General features: G+C 40.0%; 2 protein-coding genes across 4 annotated transcripts in view; one reads left to right on the top strand and one right to left on the bottom strand.

Moving 5' to 3' along the window:
* dpy19l3 (dpy-19 like C-mannosyltransferase 3) overlaps positions 1–1,320 on the top strand; it is a 35,582-nt gene extending 34,262 nt beyond the window's left edge. For all 3 annotated transcript variants that reach the window (XM_086026664.1, XM_086026663.1, XM_086026665.1), the window contains 2 exons: positions 148–306; positions 1,005–1,320. In XM_086026664.1, the coding sequence (XP_085882790.1) occupies positions 148–306; positions 1,005–1,178 (333 nt within the window). In that variant the 3' untranslated portion in view covers positions 1,179–1,320. The remainder of the gene's footprint in view (positions 1–147; positions 307–1,004) is intronic.
* A 2,811-nt stretch (positions 1,321–4,131) lies between these two features.
* The window catches only part of LOC147149863 (neural-cadherin), a 256,943-nt gene continuing 233,542 nt past the window's right edge, over positions 4,132–27,532 (bottom strand). Inside the window, exons 39-42 of the mRNA XM_086025213.1 lie at positions 25,522–25,705; positions 20,626–20,870; positions 11,764–11,918; positions 4,132–10,053 (exon numbers count right to left, since the gene is read on the bottom strand). Coding sequence (XP_085881339.1) covers positions 9,445–10,053; positions 11,764–11,918; positions 20,626–20,870; positions 25,522–25,705 — 1,193 coding nt within the window. The 3' untranslated portion in view covers positions 4,132–9,444. The remainder of the gene's footprint in view (positions 10,054–11,763; positions 11,919–20,625; positions 20,871–25,521; positions 25,706–27,532) is intronic.

The following is a 27,532-nucleotide window of genomic DNA, read 5'->3' as shown; positions in this document are numbered from 1 at the left end:
CAGTATAAATCAAAATATATACGGTGATTACTATATTTTTCTACATCGACCAGCCCTACACATAATGCAAATGCAATTCAAATGGCTTTGCGACTTGCCGACAATTAGGCTGAGTGTTGTTGCCGTTGTTTGTGTTTGATGTTTGAGGTGTACCAGGTGTACGCCCGCCGCTCCCCGCAGGATGTCCACTCCATCCTACAACGATTGGGCACCGACTATGTGGTGTTAGAGAACTCCATCTGTTACGAGCGCCGCCACCGGCGAGGATGTCGCTTGAGAGACCTGCTGGACTTGGCCAACGGACACGTGGGTTCTCTTCCTTTTGCTGTCTTCTCTGTCTCCTTCTCATCCTCCCGCACAAAGGTCGATCGTGTCGTCCATTCAGGTTAACAATTGCCAATCCCAAAGCCGGCCAACGCCGTCTTTTTTTATGCTGTGGTCTTTGTTGAAAGAAGTCTCGGAGCTCGGTGTCCCGGCTCTCCCTTTTGTTTTTTATATCTTAGCGCATACGACAACAAAAATATGAATTACAGGCTGGACATTTGATTGTTTTACATTACGTTGTGAAGTGAAATCATTACAAAGTATATCAAAGAAAAGTAAAAAAAATAGAGAAATGGTCCTAGAAATTGTGAAATAAAGACTGAAAATTGACAAACAAATATGAAAATGTATCAAAATGTGATGCATGTAAGGAAACAGAACTTACTGTGAAAATGAAAAAAAATATGTTAAGAACGGAAATACATAAAAATCTAATGAAAATGATGAACAAAATATAGAGAACATTTGTGCAATTATTGGGAAAATTTGTTAAAATGGTTGTAAGAATGAATGAACATTGAAAAATGTTACGAAAATATTGTCTAAAATTACTGAAAGATGGACAAATGATTTAGAATTTCTTTTTTCATTCAGTTCTTTATTCATTCGGTTAGCGTTAAGACAGACTCCGTCTGTCATCCTGTTTGTGATGGTCACATTATCTCTTTCTATCCAATCAGATCATGGACGGTGAAGGCGACAACGACCATGATTTGGTGGCTGCCGCCCACCCACGATTTTGCGACGCCGTCAAGACAGACTCACCGGAATACGCCGCCTTGTTCAAAAGAACCTTTCAGAACAAAACCTTCCATGTATACCGAGTCAGGAAGAAAGCCAAGAAGAACTCGTAAGACGCCAGCAGTTGACGCACATTTGCAGCATGTCTGAACAACTTTCTTTGTTTTGCTTTTTGTCCTTTTTAAAAAAAAAAAGAAAAAAAAGAGTTTGTTCAATTTGTTCGACTGTGCGTGGAATAAAAAGCACATCAACTTAGCGTTTGGCAGTTTTTGGCGATGCACAAGAAAATCCATCTGATTTTACTTTTTCAAAGAAGTCCACTAAGGTATAAACTGCTAACAAAATGTAAAAATTTCAATGGCTAAATGCTAACTTGTTACTGGGAAGTCACTGTGATATTTCCTTTTAAAAGAGTCTGTCAATGTGAGGTCTAAACAACTTTGCTACCAAACGGCTCATAAAATTTTAGTGAAAAGCTAGCAAGTAGCAGTGATTTTTTTGTTTAGTTTGAAATATGTGAACCGCTGTAACTTCAAACTACTAGTGAGAGGCTACCAGATGGTTAATAAAATATTAGCAAGATGCCACCAAGTGGCTTGTAAAGTGAGAGGGAAAAATGATCTTTTTTTTTTTAAAATTAGTTATGTCTTTTTGGCCTAAACTACTAGCGAATTGTTATCAAACAGCGAATAAAATTCTAGCAAAATGGTAGTGATTGGCATGACTTTGATTTTTAAATCCTAGACTGTTGATGAGATGCTAGCAAACGGCTAGTAAAACACTAGCAAGCGGTTGGGGATTTTCTTTTTGAAAGAAATGTAACTGAGATATCAGCGGAACACTAACAAGATGCTACTGAGTGGACCATTGTGGGCGAAACTGCTACAAATTCTACCAAAATGCTAGTAAAATAGTAGCGACTGGCAGTGATTTTCCTTTTTTAAGGAGTGAACCACAGTGTTTTGTAGCAGAATGTGACCTCTAAACCCCTAACAAGATGTACTAAACAGCTATTAAGCAAGGTGCTACCAATGACTCGTGAAATGCTAGTGAGGGTCTAAAATGCTTTGAAAACATGATCACTGGTCACCAAAGTTTATGTGGACAGCTCTACTTCTGCCTATCAACCTCTGAAAATACTGTATAGCAACCATCGCCCTACTAGTTTGGATTTTATGGACGTTAAGCGTTTTCCTCTCCATAAGCCTTTACTGGAAAAGCCTAACGTAGCTTAATAAGGAAAACACTTAAAATCCATTATGTCCATAATATTGGGACACATATATATATATTTTAGGATAAATTCAGAGGTCGACGTGGGCATAAGTAGAAATGTCGACATTAAATCTTTGATTGCGGTTGACGTGAAATTATGGCAAAGGGAACCCTAGTGAGGAGCGTCAGCAATTGCCGGCAACCCTTTTTTTTTGGGGGGGGGCGTGAATAAAGGTTTGGGAAGCTCTGGTTTGATTATTAAGCTGTAGTGTAAAAAACATGAACTATGACCATCAGATGGTAGCATTTCATCTCTTTGGATGAGATCATCTTGTCTCTGTGGAATCCGGATGGAATGCAGAATTCCGTGAACATAGCGGCTCTCTCGGTTAATTCGACCTTTGCAAGTAGCCATTGATTGAGCAAAGCATGTATCACGTTAAATCTACTACAAAGAGTTTCACAAAAGAGAGAAAAGATGACAGAGATTATTTACATTTAGAAGTAGCGATGACATAAGTACATTCAAGTCCATTCGCATTTTATACTGTACCCTAAAGTGTTTAGCAACGGAATTTAAGGTCAAAATTAGTGAAATGCTACCAAATAGTGGAAAACTGTTGAAATGCTACTAATAACACGAGTGAGTGGTTGTGACTTTTTTTTTTTAAGGAGTAGACCACTACAGTGTTGATGAGCTGAAACTGCTAGCTAAATGCTACCTAACGGCTAGTAAAATGCACACAAGATGCTATGATATTACTTGTAAAATGTGAAGAAAATGCAACCAAGTGGTTTTGATTCAATGGGTTAATTTTGACTTGTTTAGCAAGGAGAATCTGGGCTCGAAACCACTAGCTAAACAACACCAAACAGCTTGTACAACATTAGCAAAGTGCTATCAAGCAGCTAGTGAAACGCTATTACCCGGCTAGGGAGACATGTTGTGATTTCTGTCATGTTTTTGCTTCCCCTTCGCCGCTGTTATTCTCATCAGTTGAAGTCTCAACCTTGCACTCCAATCATCTCAGGCACACTCGCACCCACACACACACACTCACACAGTGGCATGAATAATGGAAGTGGTGAGGACATTGCGGCACTGATTCTCTGTGGCAATCCAGAATAGTCCCAGTGAGTGTTGCTTGTGCATCACTTGTGTATGAAAGAAAGCTTTGTGGCAGCTGAGGAGGAGTTGAGAGGAAGAAAAAGACCAAGACGAGAATGTGACACGCTTCCTCGTTTTTGCAACACATGATTGACAGGCGGCATTGCAGTCATTGAATGGTTGTCATTTAGACTTTTACGACTCCACTTGCGAGGGTCAAGATGACACGTTCTTCTTTCGAGTCAGTGGGTGCATCATCCCTTGTATCGTGCGAAAATGACATTTTTCATTGAGTGAAAATTAAAATGAGTGAAGAGGCTAAAAGGAAAAATGATGGAAAATGGGAAATTATTTTCCCCCCACCCAAAAAAAAATAAAAAATTGTAAAATGCTTTTCAACAGTGGTTATCAAACTTTATACCAAGTACCACGAAAAAAAAGCTACAACCCAGGAAATGGACGATTGCGACAGAACGTTAGCTAATAACTACGTTCAAATTTGAATTTTTATTCTAAAATTGGCTTCCCTTAACTAGAATGCCGTGGTGCACTTTATCCAAAGGTCCAATCTTGGTGCAATGCACTTTTAAACCCTTGTCGTCATGGTGCAAAGCGAAAGTGTCATTACTTCTGCTGCTGTTGCTGCTTCTTCTTTGCCTCTTTCTTCGTTGTCGTCTTCTCTCTTTCCTCTTCTTTTAAAACGAAGAAGCGTTTTGTATTTTGACTCAAGCAGCAGCCATGAGTGGTGCAAAGAAATGGACTTTATTGAGGAAAACAAATGAGAGCAAATACAAAGCACAAAACTCTTCAAAGCTCATCATCACAGATGATTTTTAGAAAATGATTTTTTTTTTTTCTTCTTGTTTTCCACTTGGCTCTCTGTGCCTGTCGTTTGTGGCAGGCAGCAAACGGCGAGCGTGTCACATAAATAATCTTTTCCTCTCTTTATTTACAAGGCCAGGTGAAAAAGCATATTTGTGCGCCGAAAACCACACCGAAGTAAATCAAAGGATCACAAAAAAAGCCAAAACAAAAAGCAAAATCGTCTCTCTTGAACATATGGACAAAAGTCTTGGGGCAGGTTTCTTCAATCAATCAATCACCGTCCAAATGCTTGCATGAATTTGTTGCGGAAGTGCTCAACTGAATCATCAAGATGGTGCAATGAACTCGATGGCAAGCTTTTCCTACATTGCATCATATGACCGCTGTACAAATAAACATACTTTGATGTTGTTGAGTACTTTGATATTAGTTGTGAGGGTGCATGACAATGCTCAAACCACCTTTTTAGATAAACATGCTGAATTTACTGAAATCACATCACGTGACGTATGTGTGGATGATCAAGTATTCATGGTGCGTAGTTTTCTAATACGTAGTCACAAAAGTGCATGGGAAGCCAAACCAGATCAAAACACCTTTGGGATAAAATGGACGAACAGGACACTTTGACGGCATCACAAGGTCTATGTGGAACGATTCTGTTTTCAAATTTATGGAAGGAGTTTTTTTTTTTTTTTGATTAGTTGAAACACATTTTTATGCCAAATAAGACAATCAATTGCAATGAACTAAATAAATGAAAAGTGACAATTATTTAAAACATTGAATGAAATTTGTAAAAATATGAGCAAAAAATGCCCTAAATATTTAAAGTGATAAAACAAGAAATAAACAAAAACACACACAAGCACACTCCGTTAAAATTGTCCGAATTGTTAAAATTGTTAATAAAAAAAGAAATAGTATGAAACAAATGAGTGAAAACTAACAAAAACTAGTGAAAAACTTACTAAAATATTGAAAGTTCAAAAAAAAAAAAATAATAAGTGAAAATTGTAAAAATAATTGTAAATGGTTTATCGTAAAGAAAAAGTCAAAATTGACAAAATTTGGTGTGAATTTGTCAAAAATTGGTCTCATGCTTTTTTTTGTCCAACTTGCATTAAGTGTCTCAATACTTTTGTCCATATCGCCTCCACACAATAATTTTATCAAGTCGTCATTTTTACCGGACGTTTTTCTGTTGAAAAGCCGCAAATAAAAACTTTGATTCTTTTTGTTTTCTTTTTTTAACCTAACACCTTTCTCCTCCTGTGTGTGACATTCTAACCATCCACCGCTATTAGCATCAGTATCCTGACACCTTTTCCACATAGAATTAGAAAGAACATTTCCATATGACTATGTACAATGAACTGTGCGAGCCCCGCCCCTCCTCATGGTAGACCAACGAATCAGGCACTTGATGACTTCGTTAATTTTATTTTTTTTCCCTGCCCGCAATCATTTGGAACGCGGAGCGGTGGGGAGTGTGCACTCTTAAGTGTTTTTGCAATATTGATTGGCGGGCGAGCGAGGAGATGAAACAGCTGGACATATTAACTCCGTGCAGCTCTTTCCATTACGTAGCTCGTCAATTTAGCAAATGAACGAGTACCTGTATAAGAGAAAGAGGAAAAGGATGAACGTTTTACTGGGAAATGGGGCTAGTAGGGGTAAAAATGAACAGAAAAACAAGTTAAAATGGACTGAAAAAATTAATGGGATTCGACAAAAAAAAAAGCTAAAATTGTTCAAAATATTTGTGAAGATAATCAAAAATGAAATAGCAGGAAGAAGTAATGATTGTAATGATTTTAAATTCACAAAATGGTTAAATGTGTGTTTAATTTATTGATGAAAAATGTATGTAAATGAATGAAACTGAAAATGGTCAAATAAACCCGGTCAAAAAATATTTATCCAGTTTTTTAAATCAGAGATGCAAGTAAACTTTTCATTTTTTTTTTTTCTTTTGCGCTGATTCTGAATCAGCAATATAGTCATATATTTAGTTATATTTATGATGGTAAAATCCGCATTGCGCAAGCTTTCAAATGTCAAAATGAAAAAAAAAAAGAAAGAAAATATCTCAAAATGTGTTGGGGAAAAAAGTAGAGCCATGAAATCAGCATGAAAAAACGCATGGGACGCATGAAGGCCTCAACACACCAATCCGACGTCAGCCGTTGGAAAGTTGGTACACGCAGTCTGCTTATGTGTAACGCGCAACATCGTAAAGTAGGAACCGTTGTTGGGACATCTGGGGGGCGTAGGGTAGGGGGGGCTCACCACTGTTATTTGACATTACCGTCAAAAGCTACACCAGGCAATCTATGGGAAGTTATTGAGACACAGCTGGTTATTGGATTTATTTTCATACTTGAGTTCATTTTCATACAGAAACCATTTGTCATTGTTTGGTGAATATACTAACTCTGATGGCAAGGAGGGGTGGGTACTACTTCACACATGCGCAGAAAGTCCGCAGTAGTTGGCATTTCCGTCGACTGTTGCAGTGTGTTCTTCCGTCATTTTCCAGTCCGACATGCCGACGCGACAGTTGGCCACGATGGCAGATGTCGTATTGGTGGTTAGAGGCCTTTAGATTAAAATGTTCTGTTGACCAGTCTAATGATAAGTAAAAACGTTTGATTTTTTTAGTATCGCAAGTTGTCCAAAATACTGAAAGTTGTAAAAAATATATATTTATAAATTGTTTTTATAAGAAAATGTGAATTCAAGTTTTAATGTTTTAAAATAAATGGTCGAATGTTGACAAAAGAGTGAAAATGTTTAAAAAAAATAGTGAAATTCATAGTTGATGTAAAAATGTTTTTTTTTTTTTTTTTTTTTTTTTAAATAAAAATAGTAAAAGATGACCCCCAAACATTTTTAAGAAAAAAGAAAAGCGTGTTCAGACTAGTGGGTGGTGCATAGAACGTATTGCAAAGCACATTTTTCTCTTGAAATACCCTTTAAAAATGAGTCCGTGATCAAACAAAATTGTGCAAATTGTCTCGTATTGAATGAAAACTGGCAACAAATTTCCTCAGTAACATGCATTGGATAAGCGAGTGAGTGGGGAGGAAATCAAACAGCTGCACTCATTAACTCGCTGCTGCTTTTATGATCAATATTGTTGTATTTTTCTTTTTTTTAATCACTGCAATGACAATAATAACCTTTTCTTTGTAGGGGAAAATCAGCAAAACAAGGGTTGGAAACGTGCTTGTGCATGTCCTTGATTCCTAAACCGGTCAAGTGGCGCATTTGTATTCGGGTGGGGGCGTCGCACTTGCTATTCCGCAACGCTTCTTCCAGTCCGTCTGCAAGTGCCATTTTGTTTCCAGGCTGTCGGAATGGTTTGGCACCCACCACTTCCCCCTGGGGAGACGGCAAATGAAGACAAGGACGAGGGCGTGGTATCAAGTAGCTTGATACCTTACAAGCCACGTAGCGAGAGAAAACACGCCACCAATACGCAATGCCTCAGAAACACACTACGATGTGGTGCTAACCTGTCACACGCCAACTCGGGCCAGTTTATTAGGCACACCAGTGTTGTGGCGAAAAACACAGTTTTTCCGCATAGGGAATAATGCAAATGGGATTGGTCTGTTCCTGGGTAAAACTCTGTCTTTAAAAAATCTAGGGATTGTTATAAGAAAATATTTTTAGGGAAACTACAAATTCCCCAAATTTGCACCCAAAAAATCAAAGGTCATTGTAAAGCTCTGGCCCGCCGCAGCAGAGATGTGTTAGCTAAGTCAAAGCTAACAAATTGAATGCGTGTAGGTTTTTGTTTTGTCTTCAGGAATTACCAAGTGATTAGCTTACATTAGCTGTTGCTAACGATTACAAATGTAGTTAGGTTTTTGAGGTTTTTTTTTTTTTTTTTGCGTGGGCATCACTGTTGAAATAAGTGAAAATATGTCAACAAATACTGTACAAATAACCATTTGTAAAAATTGTACGTGAAGAGTTTCAATGAGAAACTGTCAATTATTTAGAAAGCAATTGGCATTGTTTTCAACATTTTTTTCACCAATTTTTGGGGGCAGTTATTCGCTTCATTTTAAAAACGAGTTTCAATATGTTTGCTAATTTTCACCTGTTTTAAATCATTTTCATTTGTTTAAACTGATTTTCTAACACATTTTCACCATTTGTTGACAATTTTTTCACATTTTAAATACCATTTGTCAAATTCACCCTGGCTCTTCAGCCACTCCCACAAGTGCCGCTGAGCCAGTACCACAATGGATCAACTCCAACGTCTCCCGAGACGGAAGGATGCCGACTATGTGTATTGAAATATATGTATTGAAATATGTTTCAATTACCAAATTTTTAAATGGCCAATGATACCATGTTTTACTCATTTAATACAATTTTGTCTGAATCTGACTTAACTCTGGCTCATTTTTGAGTTTCCACAAAATATATTTGAACCGCTCAGGGTTTTCCCTCCCTATTTTCACCATTTCTACTGACAGTTTTTCCCAATTTTAATTGATTTTAATCATCTTATTATACCATACTATACTATACTATTTTTTTTTGAAGATTTTCAATTGGTTAAATGTCTGTCAAATTTCACTTTTAACCATTTACGTTTAACCATCATTTAAAAAAGCTATTTTGTTCATTGAGAATCCTTTTTTAAACCATTTTTTGTTATCATTTTTGCTTTTAATTGTCAAATTTCGCAAACTCTTAAATAAAGGGCTGAGTAATTTTAATTTTATTTTACTTGTATTGGTCAGCGAAAAAGGCTACATACACAGCATTGTCCATTGTACAATTCATAGTTTTTGTGATGGTGATGGTTTCGACCAGGACCAGATCATATCCAACCCCATATACTACTACATCTAAGTGCTTTGCTGTGTACCTAATAAAGTGGCCACGATTATTTACACAACAAGAAACAGGCAAAGAGGCAAAAAATACATTTTTAGGTGTCTCTGCTGTGCCTGCGTATATAAAAAAAACATTTGTTTTCACATTTAAGGGCCCTCAGTTGACGTCCATGATGGCGATGGCGGATGGGTGCTGCCCTGCCGACCCATCCCAAAGTGGCGTCCTGAAGCTTGACTGGCACGTTCCATTATCCAGCGGATTGATTGACAGCAAGTAACATCAAGAGTCAGCGTGTGTGTGTGCGCGTGTGTGTGTTTGTCGGGAGGTCCCCCGCCGCCCTCGAAAGGGTCCCGTGCGCCCGGAGTTCAGAGGTCACTGGTCTCGGCCCGCTCATACAGCGCCCTCAGCTTCTCAAAACGCGGCCCCCACTCCCCGAGCGTCTCCTCACGCCGGGCGTCGGCCGTCCCATCGCCGGCGTCCAAGCCTGCCGAGCTGAAGGAGCTGAGCGAGCCCGCCGGGGAGCCGCCGCCCTCGGTGGAGAACACTTGCAGGGAGTCAAAGGGCCCCGTGTCCGGGTGTTGCTCGGCGTCGCGGATGATCTCACACAGGTAGCGGGCCAGATCCTGGCTGGAGAAGGAGAGCGAACGGCGGCCCAGCCGAGGGGGCTGCCCCTGTGCCGGCAAGTGGGTGGGCGGCACGTCCCGCCGCGGGCCGCAGGCCGTCCCGGAGGCCGACGAGGATGCCGACGGGGGCGGCGTGCTGGAGCTGGCCGTCCGGCTGAGGGGGTCCAGCGGCTGGACAGAAGCTGGCGGCGTCGAGGCCTGGTGGAGGAGGTGGTGGAGGTGGTGGTGGTGGTGGTGGGGCGGCGGCGGCGGCGGCGGCGGGTGGTGCAGTGCCCGGGAACGACAGTATTGCACCGACTGGGCTGGGCTGGGCTGCAGGGACTTCTGGAGTTCGGCCATGTCGTACGCATTCTGCACAAACACGACACGCGCTGGGCCTCATTCACTAAGAAATGCAGAGAAATGTTCTGCTTCGCCGTTGAGCTTGTGTGTTTCGAACCAGATTGGATTTTGCAAAGAAGTACAGAGACCAGCCACTAAATTTCGGAACAAAGTTTTGCGCATTGATCAGACAAAGATAAACAAAGAAAGAATTTGCTTATGATCCAAAACAGACAAGCTCATCCGTGAAGCATGGTGGAGGTCATGTCATGGCTTGGGCTTGCATGGCTGCTTCTGGAACAGGCTCGCCAATCTTTATTCATGATGTGACTCATGATGGTCGCAGCAGAATGATTTCTCAAGTCTGCAAAATCAGTTTGTCTGGTCATTTACATCAAAATGCATGTAAATTAATCGGGAGAAGCCTCATCCTGCAGCAAGACAATGACCCAAAACCCTGCCAAAGCAACCAAGGACTTCTTGAGGTGGGAAAAGTAGAAGGTCTTACGCATGATAATTTTTACATGTATTTACTACTGTGATGTATTCACTATTATTATATTCATTCATTGCAAAACTTGTTTTGTTAACACTATTTACTGTGTTGGGGCTTTAAAAATGTGCTGTGACTTTGTTGTTGTTCTTGTTTAATGCTAATCGAAGGACCAATCACTTGGTGAGTGCTGATGGGACAGAAAGAAAATGAGGAAGAGGATGATGAAGGTCGTCAAAGAGATGCCGCAATGAAGAGTTCAAAGCCTTTTCATCTTTTTTGCCCTCCAGAGAGATTTGTCAACAACACTCTTGACTGAATTTATGCCAACATCTGCTTCTCTGCTATACAATAACAACATTGTTTGTGAGTGTGTGCATGATGCATGAATGAGATGATATTAAGTTCTGTCGAGTGCTTATGGGGTAGATTTTAGCTCCGTAAAACGAACACACACACACACTGTGTTAATTGTGTCGATTTTTGTCTCTTCCAAAGACTAGCAGTGCGTGTGTGTTTTCAAGAACTATCTGACACGGAGGAGCTTTGTTGTTGCCGTGGTAACAGTATTAGCATCCAGCTTGCCTGTGTGTGCGTGCACGAAGTACACAAATGTCACATCACGTTTACAGTGCAGCAGTTTTGAAAGCTAACAATGTGCGGTGACCTGTCAATCGACACAGGTACACATCCGTTAGATCAGGGGTGTCAAAGTCATCTTTGTCGCGGGCCACATCATCGTTAAGGTGCCCCTCGGAGAGCCGTTATGACTGTGAGCCCACATACTGTAAATGTATGATTCCCCCTTACAATATTATATACACACATCAAATTGATGGATAACACATTTTGAAATCAGAAGCCAGTAAATAATTGTTAACTATTTTTACTTATTTCAAAGGAGGGATTTGCATCAAAAAATGCTTGCAGTATCTCATATCTTGGTGTTGTTAGGAGTGAGGACAATTTGACACACATGATTAGTCTTCTAGGACCACATAAAATGCTGTCGCGGGCCACATCTGGCCCCCGGGCCTTGTCTTTTTCCTCACCAAAAATCCTCCATTCTGTCATTGTGTCACTTATACTTCAGGAAATGTAGTTAGTATCTTTTGACTTGAGTTTTTTCAACAACATGTGAACATATGTACGTATGTATAGTTTGTCTAGTATAAAAGTACCCTACGACACATACAGTATGTGTACATTTAAACATGGGGACATTGTGTCAGGCAGCGATGCGATACCTGGTCCTCCTCACCGCCGCCCTCCTCATCATAGTTGAGGACGTTCTCTCGGACGTCCTCCCAGCCGTCGTGGTGCGCCGACACGTGGTACACGCCCTCTTTCAGGCCCTTGTAGCTCCTCCAGCGTGTGTACAGGAAAATGCCCAGCAGCAGCACTGAAATGAACCACCACCAACACAATTATCATCATCGATTCATTGTTCACTCATGTTTTTCCTTCAAAATTGGAAAAAATAGAGGAATTAAAAAAAAAAAACTTTTTTCACAGATTTTTAACATTTTCACTTATGTGTTCAGCCAACTTTTCATTTTTCACTCTTTTTTTTTTTCTCATGTTTTTTGACAGTTTTCACTCTTTTTTTCGCTTTAGGATTTATTTCATTTCAGCCAAGTATTTCTTCTTTAATTGAAAAAACATTTTTTAGGGGGGGACAGTTTTCTTTGGAAATTTTTTTCCAATCGATTTTTGTCTTTTTTTTTGTTTTGAACTCATAAGCTCAGTTTTGAAACCAACAAAAAAATATATCAATTAATGGTTAAAAAAACTAAAAGTAACACTTAATTTAAGTCACAAGCAGTGAACAATTTGTTAAAATGTGTGGAGGAATTTGTCACAAAATATCAGTGAAATAGTTAACAAAATATTTTAAAATCGTTTGAAAAAAGTTAAAAAAAAACGGCTGAAAATGGTGAAAAAGTTAAAAAGATGTCAAAAAATGTGCCAAATGGTAAGAAAGTGAAAACATTTGTAAAAAAAAAAAACACATCTGAAAGTTGAAAACAGTCTAAACATTCATAACAAAATGATTAAAAAAAGTAAAAAATAAAACAAATGAAAACCTACAGAATTGTGAAAATAGTTTAATAGTCGAGTGGAACTGGGGAAAAAATGATTAAAAACATGTACTATGCAACTGTTTTTTGACTATTTATATTGACAAGACATCCTATATGATTGCGTTGAACTTGAATACCGTCAGTCTCTTAAAATAATGCCCTATGTCATAGTTTGACATTTTTTTTTTCCTTAAACATCTCCTCAGGATTTTTCATATTTTCTGAAAAAACAGAAAATGACTTCAGCGATTATTTTAAGAGGGTAACGATGGACCGTTTTTGGGTGGATGTCATGTGCGTATTTGTGCTTGTTTCCGATTTCGCTGAACAACATTACCCGGCTTTAATACTGATGTTTTTGATGCCGCTGCCACTCACATCCTGAAACGCATTAATCACAATTACATTTGTGTCAAACTGGCCATCTTTTACTGCGTCGTGATCGAACGATCATCTGTCACGGTGACAAAACGCCCGCTTGTTTGATTCCCGTCAATGCGAAACGCTTCATCCAACGTCAACGCCTTCAATCTCCACTCTCCACTCGTTTTGTCGACAGCACAAGAAGACGACGATCCGTCACGCGCCAATGACCACCACTCGCCGTCAGCTGACCATCAAATACACTCACGCTCATTCGGACGGAAAAAGACGGAAGAGTGCGGGGGTGGGAGGTAAGGGGAAAAAAAACAAAAATCAATAGTCATTTACAGCTGCAGCGTAACTCCACACTGACAGATTTGCTCCATGAAAGTCTTTACACTTCTACCAAGAAGAAGGAGATGCAGAAGAAGGAAGAGAAGGAGGATAAAGGCGAAGAAGAAACGGAAAAATGAGACTGGAGAAAATTGGTGAAATTGTTCCAAAAAAAAAAAAAAAAAAAATTTAAAAATACAGTCAAAAATAATTGGAAAAAGAATCAAAAAATTATGTTAAAAAAGTGAAAAACAGCCCCAAAATAAGAAAAAGTTTAAAACAAAGTTCAGATGTAATAATAACTTGAATGAATGATTAAAATGTGTGAAAAAATGTTCAATATTTTTTCAAGTCAAAATTGATTAAAAAGAATTTTGAGTCAATCCCTGCCGAACTCAGTTGGCAGTGAAAACTAAAAAAAATAAATGAAAACTGAAAAAAAAAAAAAAACATTAAAAAAGAAAAGGAATTGAAATGTGAAAAAAAGTGAAAAAAAAGACAGTGAAAGCGGGGCCTCACAATCCTTCTGACTTTTTGGGTTTAAAGAAGGAGAGGTCAGAAAAGTTACCTCAGTAATACCCAAAAATGTAATACATTTATGAACGAAAAACAATTGGGAACAATCGATAAAACTCGGTCAAACATTGAAATTAACAAAAAAAGATTCAAATGTACTAAAAATATGACAAAAAAGGGGTGAAAATAATAAAAAATGTCATAACCTCAAAGTGAAGAACCCAAAATAAGTCCGACTTTTCAAAACATAGAATGAGAAAAACAGCTAGTGAAAATTTGTTTTGGCCATTATTATTGAGTAATAAAAGTAAAGAAATTAGATAAAATGTTTGAAAATTGAGAAAAACTGAAATGAGTGAAATGATCAAACAAAGAATAAATCTGTGAAAAAGTTACACAAAAAATAGAGAAATGGGTTGAAAAATGGAAAAAATGTGAAACGTGGAAAAAATGAATTTAAAATGTTTTTCGAAATGAGAAAATGCTTAAAAATATTTGAAAAAATATAAAGTGCTGAATTATCCAAAATGAATGGAAAAACTGTAATTACACAAGTGGAAAAAAAGACAAACTGTCAAAAAGTTTCCATTAAAAAAAAGTTTTTGATCAGGTTCTACGGCTGATTGATTCTTTTTTGGTCAAGCCGACAGATAAACTAAAACGGATCAAATAAAGTAGACATCAAAAATAAATACAAGAGAGAAAAAACAACTCGTGGGAATGTGAAAGCAACACGAGCACACACAGATCTGAGATGAGCTGCTGTCAAGACAGGCACGCTGCCTGCATCGATTTCCGACGCGAGGTGGAAAAGAAACGACACAGCCTACAGGCCTAGCGCTGCGTGCGTATGTGCGTGTGTATACTTGCGTGCGTGTGCGTGTGTGTGTGTGTAAGCAGAGGTCAGGGCCAAGAACAAGATGGATGTTGTAGGCTCAAAGGGCCTCTCTGGAGGGCAAACAGAGATATGGAAGATCTGATCACTGTTTCTGACTCTCTGTTAGTGTGCATATGTGTGTGTGTGTGTGTGTGTGTGTGTGTTAGTGCGTGCGTGTGTGTGTGAGAGAGAGAGTGTGAGACAGTGAAACATTATGTGTTTATTTGTTTTCGCTGCCTCCAAGGTACCATTGCTTCCTCTGCTTTTTTTTTCCCCCTCCTCACTTCAACTTTCCTACTCCTTAACTCTTCTTCATCCTCAGGTCAATGTGGACTTCAACTGGATTAAAAAAAAAAAAAAAAAGATCCAAATTGATGTTTCTCACTTTCTCAAAGAGGAAATATTCACACAATAGGGGAACAGGAGTCTCTTGGATGGGAAAGTGAAAGTGAAAGCAGATTCGGTAAAATGATTGTCAGAAAAATCCTTCCCCTCCCAAAAAGAAAAGTCAAAAATTGGGATATTATTCATGTTAAAAAAAAGTTTATTACTGTAGATAAATATGTAGTCCTAAAAAAGAACCGTTAGATACAAAATAATGTGCATGGAAACGAAATAGTCAACACATGACTGAATGATACCCGGTTAAACAGTTTAGGCAAAATTGTTTAAAGATGAGCCAAGAATGGGCCAAAAATAAGTGAAAATGTTATTTTGGGATTGAGCAGCAGCATGCATCTCGTCTTCAACTCATTCCACATTCCGTCCACATGATCAATTGCAATCGGATAAATCATCCAGCCTGCAAGCCACATTTCTCATGCCAAACTTCTCTTGATGCGGCAAAACACACCCACCCCTCTGAGACCCCCCCCCCCTCACCCCCACCACTGGGATCTTTTGTGACAGCATCGTGCCCCAATCAGCGGAGTCGGAGTAGCACGCGCAGAGCGTCCCGGTTAGTCGCACCTGGGCCGAATAGAAATGAGCGTCGGGATCGGTCCTGACTGACTGATCGCCAAAGACTTCGGCGGGTCATGCCTGTCAATCACGTGATTAACCCCCGTACCGAGATCACAAGCAAGGAGACATTTCAGGCAATGTTTGAGCCTTTGTGGAGAAAATAGGCCAAAAAGCCAAAGAAGAAGAAGATAAGGATAATTTTATAAGACAATCTTTAAAGACATGCTGTCAAATTGTTGGGTGTTTGAAATCCTTGGTGCAAAACTGGGACAAATACAGCCTTTGTGCGTTGTCTCAGCCCTTACAAGATTTATGCAATTCTCGTGAGATTTAATAGTGGTCGTCCAGGAAGTCCTGTGTGAATTACTTTAGTTTTATTTTTTTAGTTTCAGTTCGTTTTCTTCGTGATTTACTGGAAAGCTGGCAAGATTTTTGTTTTGCGCAGTTTAGCGGCAGTCTGCCGATAGTCTCACATGATTTCACATAAATATTGCAAGATATGAGGAAGTCTCATGAGATTGAGCAGTCTCATGATTTAACAGAAGACTTCTGAAGATCTGAAGGGAGCTTGTTTGAAAGATTGAAGAAAGATTGTATCAAATCTCTTGCTTTTTCTGGAGGTTTGAGGACTTATTGGCAGCTCCACTGTAATTCGGGACTTCAGTGTAAAAGTCGGTTGATCAGTTTGCTTTGTGAGTCCAATAAGACAAACGTGTTTTGTATTCGTGGAGGAAAGCAGCCGGGAAACACAATTCCTGTTTTTTTTTCCCATCCTTTCCTTCTTTTTGTACGTCGTGTCTGGTTACGTCTCTGTGTGATCTGCTTGCTTGTCTCGTAGCAAACTGCCTGCTGCGCGTATGTGTGTGCGCGCGTGTGCGTGCGTGCCATTGTCCTCAATTAAACAAGGGGGAACATTGTGGCGGCGCTGACAAGAGCTCGTACCCTGCGGCACATCGTTGTCATCCTCAGCAGCCTAAGAAACACGAGAGGGGCGGAGGCCGCTGTTCAACACACTCAATTTTAACACGACACGCGCACAACACGACGAGGGTGTGCGCCTGTGAATGCGTGTGCGTGCGTGCGTGCGCGTGCTGTAAATGGGTTTAGATGCTTTTGGCTTTCAAATCTTCCCAAGGCGAAGCATCCAACAACGAAAACAACACGCAAATAACAACTGCGAATCATTGTGCAATTATCAAATCAAGTCAAACAAATGAAGTGGATTAATTAGTCCTGGAAATGTGCAGCAGGCTTGTGAAATATGTACAGTGGAACATCACTATTTGCGGGGGATAGAGCCGCCCCGTGAATACTAAAAATCTGTGCAGAATTGACAGCTACTGATATTCATTGGGAAAAAAATTCATTCAAATCTAAAAAATTCTTCAGAAAACACTTATTCATTATGTGTTTTCTATACACAACTGGAGGCGAAATGGGGAAACCACTCCTTAAAAAATAAAAAGAGTCATTTGATAATAATTAAAAAAAAAAACGTATTAGGAGTGGGAACGATAATCGTTTTATCGACGCATCGTTCGTTTTATTAAAAACAATCCAACAAAACGTTTTAATAGTCAATGTTTAAAGTATGAATTTGAAACGAAACTAAAAAGATGTGCAAGCGATTACGCGCGTTTGTTCGCCTGACGTCTGTGCCGAGGTTTACGTGACAGGATGGCGGAACAAGTTAAATCTCACGCGAGCGGCGCAATCCTCGTTAAAAACATCGGTTTGGAGAACTTTCACTTCTTTATGAAGCGTGAGACGAGGATAAAATTATTTAGACAACAAACATGAGACGCTACCACTTAGCGTTGAGTGCGGCGAAAGGCGGACCCGTCGGAGATGACAAACAACCGACCGACTCTGCCAGGTGCTCTGGCAACTCTTCCACTAAACTTTGAAAGAGCAAGAAAATGACCAAATCCATTACAGAGTACATTGCATCAGTTTGGCGCCCTTAATCGATTGTGGAAAGGAAGGGGCTTTCGCTTTCATGGCATGATGCAGACAGTGACACTGTATCCACCATATAAAATTCCCGTCACGTAGTACAATAAAACCAGAGCATGCAGATCACTTCTTTTCTCTCACAAAAACTAGAATATGCACCTCCTTCAAGCTTAGCAGTTAAAAGTCTGTTATTTATTGTGATAAAATATGCTGTTAGTTTATCCATCCATCCATTATCGATACCGCTTCTCCTCACAAGGGTCGCGGGGCGTGCTGGAGCCTATTCCAGCTGTCTTCGGGCAGTAGGCGGGGGACACCCTGAACTGGTTGCCAGCCAATCGCAGGGCACACCGAGACAAACATCCGCACTCACAATCACACCTAGGGGCAATTTAGAGAGTCCAATCAACTTACCATGCATGTTTTTCGGAATGTGGGAGGAAACCGGAGTACCCGGAGAAAAGCCACGCAGGCACGGGGAAAACATGCAAACTCCACACGGGGAGGCCGGAGCCGGGATCGAACCCACGACCTCTGAACTGTGAGGCGGACGTGCTAACCAGTCGATCACCGTGCCGCCGCTGTTAGTTTATGTATTGAATAATAAAGATGACAATTCTCAGGGCTATTTTTCTACCAGCCATCGCTACAGCAGCGTGCGTTGTTTTCTTTCTCCAGTCTGGTCCTTTTTTTTCTCCACCCAGGGAGATTCTTGCTCTCTGGTACACTTTGCCAACCATCCTTTTTCACGCAATGTTTAACACTGCCCTCTACTGTACTGTAAAATATCACATCCTAACATAAACTACATGTGAAATAAAAGTCACCAATCAAGTGCAATATCATCCATCCAGTCATGATCCATCCATTATCTATACCGCTTTATCCTCACGAAGGTTGTGGGGGTACTGCAGCCTAACCCAGCCGTCTTCTGGCAGTAGACGGGGTACACCCTGAACAGGTTGCCAAATCACAGGGCAAATTGCAATATCATTTATACCGGTATACTACATCATGTGCTACATTAGGTTAAATAAAAGCAGCGTTCTTTATAACACAGGTTATGCTAAATCACATTAAGTTTAAATAGTTTTTTATACATTTTTGTTATAGGAGAAGTTACAGACATTTGTTACAACAAATGCTGCCATTGGCACATTTGTGTTGACATAAGTTAAAGTGTATAATATAAATCATTGTTCTTCCTTGAGTTCTGCAATTGTTTAAAAAGGGTACCAGTGTTTTACATGAACTATAAAATGTAAGCCATTGTAGTGATGCATTGGAATCGGAATCCAATCCAATCGAAGGCCTCTGAATCGGAAATCAATCGAATCGTGGGCCTCTGAATCATATATATATATATATATATATATAAAAAACATTTATTTGGTTAATCGATTGGTTAGTCATCCAAGTACTTCACAACTGTGAGACGATTTATTTTTTTCATACGGGAAGAGAAGGCCTGTGTTATCAAAGAGACAGGTGTCCACATTGGCAGCATTCCATTTGAGTGCTCTCAAGGACGCCTCAGAGAATAAAATGAAGCAAACAAGAAAAAAGACAAGACGGGAAATGAGAAAATAATAAAGTAAGAGTCAGGTTATATGTTATGACCTGAGAGAAAGATAATGTAATAAAACACTAAATAATAATGAAGGGCAGCATATTTATATGTCCTCTGGCATGAAGAAGGTAATTTGTAGATGCTCCCAAGCATGATTAGTGGTGGCGGGGGAGTGGACAGCAGAGCTGACATGTCTTTGAAATAACACAACATTATGCAAATGAGCAGCTTGTGCAGCAGGTGGCCAAATGAGAGTCTACAATTACTCAAAATCTCACGTATTTCCAACATTCTCTCACTGAATCTCAATTTCAACCTTGCAACTACATGTCATTTGAATCATGTCAGTAATATGACCTCAGGTTGGAGCTCGCATGCTTGTGTGCGTTTGTCTTCTATTCAATTTGCATACGTAAATACTCCAGGCATGCCCCTCAGTAAGTTCCCCTCAGAGAGTTCCCTCAGTATGTTTGAAAGCTGAGAAATGTCAGTGATTTGAATTCCCCCACAAAAAACAATTAAAAATTTAAATTTGAGAATGATAAAAAAAATTAATTCAATCTCTTACTTTGCACTTGAATTAAAAAAAAAAATGTAAGCGAATATGTGCTATATAGCTAGACTCACTATCACAAGAATGGCAATCTCCAGAGAGCATGTGCTCACAAGCGATTAAAACATTTAATTGTGATTAATCATATTTTTTTCATAGTTAACTCCTAGTTAATCACGCATTTTCTTTATAAAAAAATGTACTTGATTTTTCTGTCCCATTATGTTATCGAATTTTAATACCCTTGACATGAATAAGGGGACTGATTTTCTTATGCAAATAATTTATTAAAGGGGAAGTCAACCCAAACGGCGCTATCAGACGCCCCGACGCTTACAGACGTCGGACTGGTGTATCTCGGCCTTAACATGTTCTACTGTTGAGTACCAATGAAAGGAAAAAGCTTGAAAAACGTTTGGCTGGTCAATGAACAGGCGATTTTTTTCTTTTTGCAGTTTCCGTACTTGTATTGTCACAGAAGACAACATTTTGAGCGTCGTGAAAGGCCAGTCAAACTACTCTAAAACGGCAATTAAAACAACTTGGGGACCTATGGCTTTATTTTTCATTTTTCAAAAGTATGGTATAATTTTGTGAATATTTAATTATATAAAATAACCCTAGTCTGACTAGTACTGCTAAAATACAATAAATAAATTAGTATTTGTTTTGACATTTAGTAAAAATGTAATTAAAAAATACTATAAATGTCATTTTTTTGTAAATATTTCTTGAACAAATTGCCCTCAAATCTGATATTTATTTTAGTAGGGTGTACACGAACATATCAAATGCTTTCTGTAGATAGACGGACAGACAACTTCAGAGATGGAAAACAAGAATCATCGCTTGGGAGTAGACGGATATAAAATGATCCAAGATGGCCGCCATTACCGAGTAGGGCCATGAAGCAGATGCAGATGGCGAAGAGCGAGCTGAAGCTGAGGCCGACGTCGTCGCTGTAAACAGCCAGCGTGGTTTCGCACAGGCGCCCCCGGTGGCTGTCGGGGCAATGGCAGGTGAACTTGGTCGGCGACTGCGCCACACATGTCCCGCGATGGCACGGACGTGTGGCACACAACGTGTACACGCAAGACTTCCTGCTGCCGTTCACGCGGATCATGTGGCCCAGAGGACATCTGGAGAACAAGCATAAGACAGAGTTAGACTGAAAAATATTACAGCAATCTAAAAACCGGGCAAAGAGCTACGTAGAAATAGAACAACAACCTACTTCAGATCAACTCTAATATGGGACCAAAACCCAGTGTGAAATACAGCAAAAATAAAATTTGACATAGGGCAACAATCTACTTTGAAATAGAACAACAATCTATTCCACTATGAAATATACCAAATTCCTGTGAAATCAAACAATCTATTCTGAAACAGACCAACGATCTACTGTAAAACAGGATAGCAATGTACTGGGAAATAGAAAAATAAATCTATTGTGAAACAATACAACAATATACACAGACCAACAATCTCATGCAAATGTGTTCTGAAACAGAACAACTTTCACTGAAATAGAACCACAATCTCATGTGAAACAGGATAACAATCCACTGAAGAATTGTGGCAAAGTCTGATATTGGAATTAGCTTTAAAGTGATATAAACATGAAGTCGACTCCCCTGCTTGACCTTTTTACGGGTGCGTGAGTTTTTTTTACGGGACATTTTACGGCAACATTTAACACCTTCACGCGTCCGCTCCCGCCGTATACTCAATCCGGCCTGCGGATTGCCTCCACTTCTCTGGAGAGCCTAATTGGGTTTTATCTACGCTGCCAACTCCAATATAAAGAAACAACGACTTCTCAAAGACGAGCAAAGTCATTGATATCAATGGTGATTGCTGGCAAGCTGAAGCAAGCCTAGACAATACAAGAGAAAAAAGATGGTGGCTGTCTGTAATCGACTTTGGAAGAGAAAAACAATCTTCTCTGAAAGAGAATAACAATCTACTCTGAAATAGAACAACAATCTCCAGTATGCAAAACAACAATCTCCTGTGAAAAAGAATCTACTGTGAAACACCCCCAAAAAAACATTATAATCAGAAACAACAATCTATTGTTAAACAGGACAAATACCGCGAGATGGCCATTCTGTCCGTGAGACGAAACGGAAACGGTCCATCCGTCCGTCCACAAAATGGAACGGATGGATGGAGGACGAGAAGTCTTTTTAAAAGGACTGACTAAGCAAGGAGGTAAGTGAGTTTTTGTCCATCCCTCTATTCGTCCCGAACCGGGTCAAGTACTGACTTGCGTGTTGTGTTAGGTTGTTTTAAAAAGCAAGACCACTGTTCTCTTCTGCGATATCACGGAGCCGCCTTGATTAACTGCCTGCACAACACTTTACATGTGCATACTCTGCAGTAACATTGCACAGGCATAGTCTGCCCTCTAGTGTTTTAACACATGTAATAACATGGATTATGCCAGGCCTGAGCGATAGTTCAGCCCCTGAAATGGATGGTTGAACGGGCGGGCACCACTGCCATTATAATAATATAATAATAAAATGGATCATGGAACAGGACCCATTTCACTGACTGACAGAAACACGCCCATCCTGTCTTGTGTGTGTGTGTGTGTGTAATTCGGGATGATGTATGTATTGGGTGTAGGAAAAATATGGATAACAACTGTTAACATTTAGTACATATACCTTATCCCTATGCATGCGAAGTATGTCCTTGTGTGGGACATCTTTAGAATGTAAGAATCTCTGCCAGTGCTGACATACATACACTTAAATGACCCGGAAGTGGAAGTCTTTTGTTTCCTCCTAAAATAACCTTGTGTTATTTTGCAATAATTTTTTTATTGTGGAATAACGCAATAAAAACGGAAAATTGATTGTGTTATAACGCAAAAGTTTGGCAATAAAGCACAATAGTACTCCATTGTAAAGCAATCTTAAATATTCTCGTGATGTGTGCACTGACACTTTTTTTTTCATTACTATCGACTATTCGAAAACAAACATCGATAATGAAATAGAACAACAACCAAACATGAAATAGAGCAACAATCAACTCTGAAAAAGACCTATACAAGCTTCTCTGAACAGAAAAATGTAGCTTGAAATACAACAGCAATCTACACTAAAACAAAATATTGTACAAATATAATGTGGAAGGGAACAGCAATCTACTCTGAAACAGAATAACCTCCTGTGAAACAAAACAAACATCTAATGTGAAACATAACGCTAATCTACTATGAAACACCAGAACAATTTACTCTTAAGAGAACAGACATCTATTGTGAAATAGAACATCAATTTACCGTGAAATGAAGCAATTTTTCTCCAAAGCAAAAAAAGAACTACTGTGAAGCAGTGCAACAATCTACTGTATTAAACAGCAACAATTGACTCTGAAGGAGAACAAAATAGTCTGTTCAATTGAAAAACCTATACCCTGTGGATTTGAATAACAATCTCTTGTGACTTTGACTTGACTATCGGCTAGCAAAGCCATCGACTTCAATGGCGATTGCTGGCGAGTTCAGACAAACCCTGACAGGCAACAACAAAGGCAGCAACTGTCAATCACCTCGCATGGTGATGTTAGCGAGGTGTCGTCGCTAATGAGATCTGAGCGTAAACATTCCGCTTTCGCAAGTGGCAACACACCAACATGTTTTATGCATGCAAATTCTCTGCCCAGAAATGTTTTTTTCCCTTCAAAAAGAAAAAAGAAAAAGAAAGAGAAATAAAAATAAAAATGTCTGATTTAAATGTAGTCTGCAGCTCCCAGCGTCATTAGCAGACTTTATCACTGACACTTAACGCTTTACAGCCTCGTTATCACATTGCCTCAGTTCGTGAGGAAAAAGGCAGACGATGCGCTTAAGGACTCCTACGCTCTCCTTTTTTTTTTTTTTTTTTTAGTTTTTATCAGGCAGAGGGTTGTCGCCACATTGAAAAAGAAACCTCCCAAAAAATGGTGTTAGGTGTTTATTTTGAGCGTAAACATCCTGGCGTAAACAGAGTTAGAACAGTCGCAACTGTGCGTCTGATGCTTGTGTGCCTTTTCTTTCCAGTATGCATGCATTATGGAAAAAAAAAAAATCCCTTGGTAACTGCGTACAAATGCTGAGATGTCATTCATTTCAAACACCCCAGAAAAAAGAAAAACAGAAAAAGAAAATAACACAGTCTTATGTTTTATATTTTTAAAAACAAACATTATAAGAGTAGGCTTGTCAGGTAAAATAACACTACTACAACTACTTAATATTGTTCAATTTTATTTACAATTGATCAATTAATAAATGATGTAATGAGATAAATGCATTTTTTAAAAAGGAATAAATATATCTTAATGAACTAGTTTTAGGATAAAAAAGGATTGATAATAAAAATGCTTGGCAGGCCATACTTCGCCCACGCCTGATTTCCAGCCATCGAGTGGCGAGTAAAGCAAAGAGAGCACTTAGCTGTGCCGCTTCATCTCGCCCAGTGCGGGTCAAGACTGAGACGGGACGAGAGTCACGGAGGAGTTGGATGAAAAGGTACAATGAAGAAGCCCGGAGGCGGGAAAAAGACGCGCCGGAGTGGATCACACGGCGGACATATTAAAAGCAAAGAGGCGGAAATGTTGCTCATTAGCTCCCAGAGCCAGCGGGCGGCCCCGGCCGCAGCCCCTTTGAAGGGGGCAGACGGGGAGGATGGAGAAGATGGGGATGAAGAGGAAGAAAGGGAGGAAGACAAGGACGAGGAGGAAGGGGAATATGAGCAGGACAAGGATGAAAGGATGAACCAGGAGAAAATCCAGGATGAAAAGGACAAGGAGAAAAATGAGGATGAGTAGGGAGGTGAGGAAGAGGAAAATGAGGGGGAAGAGGAGGAGAATGGGGAGGAAGAAGATGAAGATGAGGAGAATGTGCGGGGACCCGGAAAACGATCATGAGGAGGATGAGGCGCACAAGGTGGGTGAGAAAAACAAGGACGGAAGGGAAAACGAGGAGGAGGGAGAAGACACGGATGAGGAGGAAGGTGAGAAAGAGGAAAATGAGGAGGAAGAGGAGGGGGCGAAGAGGATAGGGGAGAAGATGAAGATGAGAAAACAGGAGATGAGAAGGATGAGGAAAAAGTGAGAAGGGTGATCAGAACAAGAAGCAGGAGGAGGATAGGTAGCAAGTGGATGACAAGGAGAACACGGAGTAAGGGGGAAAGAAGGAGGACAATGAGGACAAGGAAGAGGAGCATAATGAGGCGGAAGGGGAGGATTGGGAGGAATAGGAGGACGAGGAGAAAAATAATAAGGAGGAGGATGAGGACTATTAGGAGGATGAGGAAGACAAGGAGAACAAGGAGGAAGAAGAAAACGAGGAGTGTGAACAGGATGAGGATGATGAGGCAGAAGGGATGAGGAGGAAGGGGGATAACAAAAAATGAAGAAGAGGTTGCTGATTTGCCTGCTTTGTGTTAGCATAGCATAGCAACTGTTAGCATGTTAGCATTTAATCATTTCTCAATTGAAATGATATACTGTATATATATATATATATATATATATATATATATATATATATATATATATATATATATATATATATATATATATATATATATATACATATATACCAGAGTATCCACTCTTATGTTAGCGTAACCACTGTTAACATGTTACTGTTGTATTAGCGTACCCACTGTTGACATGTTAGCATTCATCCTATCGCAACAGACTTCAACATATTAGCCCGCAAAGTTTTTAAAGGAACATTATGCTTCCGTGCAGAGTGTCAGCAGGGTGCTACGTTTAGCCCACCTGCATTCGTGAACTCGCCACAGGTCCACGCAGGTGAAGGGGGGGCTGCACTGGTTCCTCCTGCAGGAGTCGGACGGGCACCCCGGGGTGAGGCCTTGCGCGTTGATCTGCAACACGCCTTCCCGTGTGCTCTGGCTGTCCATCGGCAGATGCCGACCGTTCAGACGCAGATCCCTCATGCAGCCTGCGGGAGTGTAATTGTTGTTCATGAAGAGGGCTTTCGGCCATGTAAGCAAAAAAGTTCCATATATTTGCGCGTCATGCTTTTCACCGAGGAGCGGAGGGGCAGCGAGCGGCCGGGAGGCAGGCGCTTCACTCACTGCTTAAGGCCATTTTCCTCTCCACATGCAGAAGCAGGCGTGCCACTTAAGGCGTTTCTCACATGTCCGTAGACAGGTGCCGCTTATATATACTTGCTTTTAAGAGAGACTTGGTGAGCTGTATGGTTTTTTTTTTGTTTTGTTTTGTTAAACACGTGTTTAAAAAAAATCGTATCGAGCCATTTTTGACGCAGAAAAATCACAGTACGGTACTGATACCAGTATCCCGTGCAACAGTTTTTCCATGTAACAATTGTGTGTTTTTAATCGGAATTTTGCTTGACGATTGTGGAAATAATAATAAATATGATTGAGATTCAAATCACTATTAGCAAAACGATTACTCAGTGATTTCAATACTTAGTATATACAGAGGTGGGCATTTTACAAAATGTTGCTAGTTCGTCATCCGTCAACGGCAAGGGTACCGGTCGATCATTCATCAGTCCGTCATTTTTTATGACTAACTGAATTGTAACCGTCAGTCCATCAGTTAAGTCCGTCAGTTAGTCCATTAGAAGTCTGTTGGTCTGTCAGTCAGCCCCCCCAAAAAAACGTCACAGAAACGGGCATCTGTCAATGACGGACTAACGGACCTTCACTGTCGGACGCAGTTAATGACGATTACACTGACGGATGTCATTTTAAAATGTGCCCTGTCATTCGTCAATCATCAGCAAAACGGGCGTCCGTCAGTGACGGACTGACGGATCTATGGAATGCCTACCTCTGAGTATATCTGTATTAAATAAACTATTAAAACTCAAATACCGAAAATTGCCATCATTGCCTCATGTACATACATCCATGCATGTTGAACACTTTATACTTAAACTCTCTATTAGTTTTGTCAAGTACAAAATGACCTTGTAAATCTGTGTGAAATTCAAGCTTTTGCATTGAGCAACTGTGATGTCATTTTCAGTTGACAACAAGTGACAAAATGGCCGCCGTACGAGATGGACAAAAATGGGGTGGATTTCACTACTTAAGTTATATTCTACAAATGCAATTTAATCAGAATATTAAGTTTACACTAGTGGGACTGCATAGAACATATTATAAAGAAAAGTTTGGGGTTCACTTCCCGTTTGAGACACCTCCTGGGGTTTCTTCAGTGTGTATATCCAGAAAATATTTAAATAAATCATATTTCTAGAGATCAGAAGTCTGACCCGATCAGTGGATGTTTACCAGGAAAAAATGTGAGGGGAAACATGGGAATTTGCAGGGGAATTTGGCTGCCTTTCATCCTTGAAAGACTAAACGCTAACTATAGACATCTCATTCTGACTCCTGAAGCTGCAAAAAAAGGCAGGAGAAAACCTTGTCTCATTTGCTTGCACCAGAGACCAGAACTACTGGGAGACTTTGGAAGTGCTGAGTAGGAAGATGCACGTGGAAAATAAGCGGCCCGCTTGTTGTGTGTTGTTGGTCCATTAAACTCTGCTAGAGAGTGTGTGTGTGTGTGTGTGTGTGTGTGCGGGGGGGGGGGGGGGGGGGGGCGTGCGTGTGTGTGTGCTTTTCGCAGCCGATGAATTTCACACACAGCTTCCTCTGCAGCTTTGACCAGTCTACTGTGACGACATTGTTTGCTTTGTTTACATTTTCCTCCCTCGTAATTTTTCGCATGTAAATGAATGCTGAGCGTACGAGGAGCATAAGCCCAAACACGCTTTTATCTGTGCGGA

The sequence above is a fragment of the Filicampus tigris genome, chromosome 3, assembly GCF_054856515.1.
Source record: "Filicampus tigris isolate MCC_2025a chromosome 3, RoL_Ftig_1.0, whole genome shotgun sequence".
NCBI classification, from domain to species: domain Eukaryota; kingdom Metazoa; phylum Chordata; class Actinopteri; order Syngnathiformes; family Syngnathidae; genus Filicampus; species Filicampus tigris.
Note: the sequence above shows the minus strand (reverse complement) of the source record. Positions and strands in the feature narration are given on the sequence as shown.